At 55.6% G+C, this 3058-nt stretch overlaps 1 protein-coding gene across 1 annotated transcript; it reads left to right on the plus strand.

The window, feature by feature from the left end:
* Positions 1-233: 233 nt before the first annotated feature.
* Positions 234-2830, plus strand: LOC137822108 (uncharacterized). The gene is made up of 2 exons (XM_068627010.2): positions 234-969; positions 1203-2830. The coding sequence occupies exons 1-2, from the start codon at positions 234-236 to the stop codon at positions 2828-2830; spliced, it is 2364 nt and encodes a 787-aa protein (XP_068483111.2).
* The last annotated feature ends 228 nt before the right edge of the window (positions 2831-3058 follow it).

A 3058-nucleotide genomic window follows, 5' to 3' on the forward strand; every position in this document is an offset into this window, starting at 1 on the left:
GCGGCTTCGCCGGAGGAGGAAGCACGAACAACGCTCGGAAGAAACACCTCCGGGCGGTACATCAGGGGAACGTGGTGGCATTCCGGCCGAGGATGCCACCCATCACTTTCACGGACGAGGACTTCAAAGGCGTAGACTACCGCCAGCAGGACGACCCGATGGTGATAGCGGTCGACATAGACCAAGGAAGTTCGGTAGATATCCTCTACTAGAAAACTTTCAAGGCCATGAGGATGGCCGAGGCCGAGATGATGCCATACGATGACCACGTGGTAGGATTCTCGGGCGAAAGGGTGGGTACCAAGGGGTATATCGACTTGTACACCACCTTCGGAGAGGGGAAGAACACCAGGACCATCAAAATCCGATACCTGGTCATCGACGCCAACACCTCTTACAACATCCTCCTCGGCCGACCATCCATCAACCGGCTGATGGCCATAGTATCAACCCCTCACCTCGCAATGAAGTTCCCTTCAAGAACAGGGGACATTCTCACGGTCCACGTAGACCAAAAAGAAGCACGAGAGTGCTACGCCGAGAGCCTCCGGGTGGAACCTTTAAGAGCCGTCACCTCTCCCCTCAGAGTGAGGAAGTCCTCCCGAAAAGACCGCTCCCCCAGGAAGGATCGACCAAGGGAAATCAAGCCAACCGTGGCGTTGGTGGACCTCGATCCCCGGGCGTCCGAGGATAGACTGGAGGCAAGAGAAGAGCTGAGGAGAGTCCCCCTCCTCGACGAAGAACACAGCACGGCTGTAGGAACAACCTTGGCAGCGGCCGAGGCCGAGATCATGCACGCCGCGCTGAAAAAGAATGTCGACATGTTTGCATGGACACCGGCCGACATGCCGGGGGTAAGCCCGGATGTCATCACCCATCGATTGTCAATATTCAAGGAAGCCCGCCCGATCTCCCAAAAGAAGAGGGACTTGGGCAACGAAAAGCGACTCGCGGCGAAGGAGGAGGCCGGCAAGCTCCTGTCGGCCGGATTCATAAGGGAGGCCCGATACACGACATGACTGGCCAACGTCGTCATGGTCACCAAGTCGAACGGTAACTGGAGGATGTGCGTCGATTATAGGAACATCAACAGCGCATGTCCGAAGGACACCTACCCCCTCCCGAACATTGACCGACTGGTGGATGGGGCGGCCGGCCACAAAATTATGAGCTTCTTAAACGCTTACTCTGGCTATAACCAGATAAGCATGCACCCGAGGGACAAGGAGAAAACGGCCTTCATGACGGCCGATGCCAACTACTATTACGAGGTCATGCCATTCGGCCTCAAGAACGCAGGGGCGACCTACCAGCGCCTTATGGACAAAATCTTCAAAGGCCTAATCGGCCGGGCGGTAGAGGTGTACGTGGACGACATAGTCGTGAAGTCCGACTCATTCGATCAACACCTGAAAGACCTGGACGAGGTCTTCAAGGCCTTAAGGGGAGTCAACATGAAGCTCAACCCCGAAAAATGTACCTTTGGGGTCGAGGGAGGGAAGTTCCTAGGCTTCATGCTCACCCACCGGGGGATAGAGGCCAACCCCGACAAGTGTCAAGCCATACTCAACATGAGAAGCCCGAACAGTGTGAAAGAGGTGCAACAACTCCTAGGGCGGCTGACCGCCCTCTCCCGATGGTCCAGCTGCTCCGTAAGGGCAAGAAATTCACCTGGGACGACCAATGCGAGGAAATCTTCAAGCAGTTCAAAGAGTTCCTCACATCCCCGGCCGTCATCCAGAAGCCGAGACCCGACCACCCGATCCTTGTATATCTGGCGGTCTCGGAGGAAGCAGTCAGCGCTGCCCTGGTACAAGAGACCGAGGGCGAGGAACGACCGGTGTATTTCGTCAGCCGAACCCTCCACTCGGCCGAGACCAGGTACCAGATGATAGAGAAGGTGGCCCTCGCCCTAGTCCTCACAGCAAGACGAATGCGCCCCTACTTCCAAAATCACTCCATAACTGTAAGGACCGACTACCCTATTTTTAAAATTTTGTCTAAACCGGACCTTGCAGGGAGGATGATAGGATGGTCTGTCGAACTTTCCGAATTCGACATACGCTACGAACCAAGAGGCGCCATCAAGTCTCAATGCCTGGCCGACTTCTCGGCCGAAATGACACCACTACCCACCCTCTCGGGCGGGTGGACGCTCTACGTGGACGGCTCCTCAAACAAAACAGCCTGCGGAGCGGGAGTCGTCCTGAAGGGCCCGGGCGACCTCTTCCTAGAACAAGCGCTCCAATTTGGATTCCGAGCGACCAATAACCAGGCCGAGTATGAGGCTTTACTCGCTAGGCTGAACCTAGCCTACGACATGGGAGCACGCGAAGTGACATGCAAAAGCGACTCCCGGGTGATGGTCGGCCAAGTCAACGGGGAGTTTGAAGTTAAAGAACCTCTTCTGCAGCGATACTACCACGCGGCCAGAAACAGCATCGCCCGCTTCAGCAAAGCACCCTTGGAGCACATACCGAGGGAGGACAACAAAAGGGCCGACATCCTGTCCAAGCTATCGGTCACCAAGAAGAAGAGTTATCAGAGATCAGTCATACAAATATGGCTGAGACACCCTAGTGTGACGGAGGCCGAGGCCGAGTGTCTGGCTATAGAAGAAGAAGAGGTCGAGGCCGACAGTTGGATGACGCCCGTCATCCAATACCTAACGGACGGCACATGCAAGGCCGACCAAGAGAAGGCGATGAAGCAGCAATGCTCCCGATACACCATGATCAACGAAGATTTGTACCGAAGAGGCTACTCGACCCCCTTGCTAAAATGCATCACCAACAAAAGGACCGAGTACATTCTGGCCGAGATCCATTGAGAGCCGGCTACTACTGGCCGACCATACAAGGCGACTGTGCCGAATACGTGAAGAAATGCGCCAAGTGCCAAGAGTTCGGCCCCCTCTACCACACCAGGCCAGAGGAACTGCACAACATCATCTCCCCGTGGCCGTTCGCCATATGGGGGATGGACATTATCGGTTCATTCTCCCCAGGGAAAGGGCAGACCAAGTTCCTCCTGGTGGGAGTCGACTACTTCACGAAAT

Source organism: Phaseolus vulgaris, chromosome 9, assembly GCF_051622355.1.
Source record: "Phaseolus vulgaris cultivar YP4 chromosome 9, ASM5162235v1, whole genome shotgun sequence".
NCBI classification, from domain to species: domain Eukaryota; kingdom Viridiplantae; phylum Streptophyta; class Magnoliopsida; order Fabales; family Fabaceae; genus Phaseolus; species Phaseolus vulgaris.

Bases quoted from the DNA above. Each gene is read 5' to 3' on its own strand.
- LOC137822108 (XM_068627010.2), top strand. From the start codon at position 234: ATGGCCGAGGCCGAGATGATGCCATACGATGACCACGTGGTAGGATTC. The intron at 970-1,202 runs GCAAGCTCCTGT...GGCTATAACCAG, and splicing joins CGCGGCGAAGGAGGAGGCCG to ATAAGCATGCACCCGAGGGA.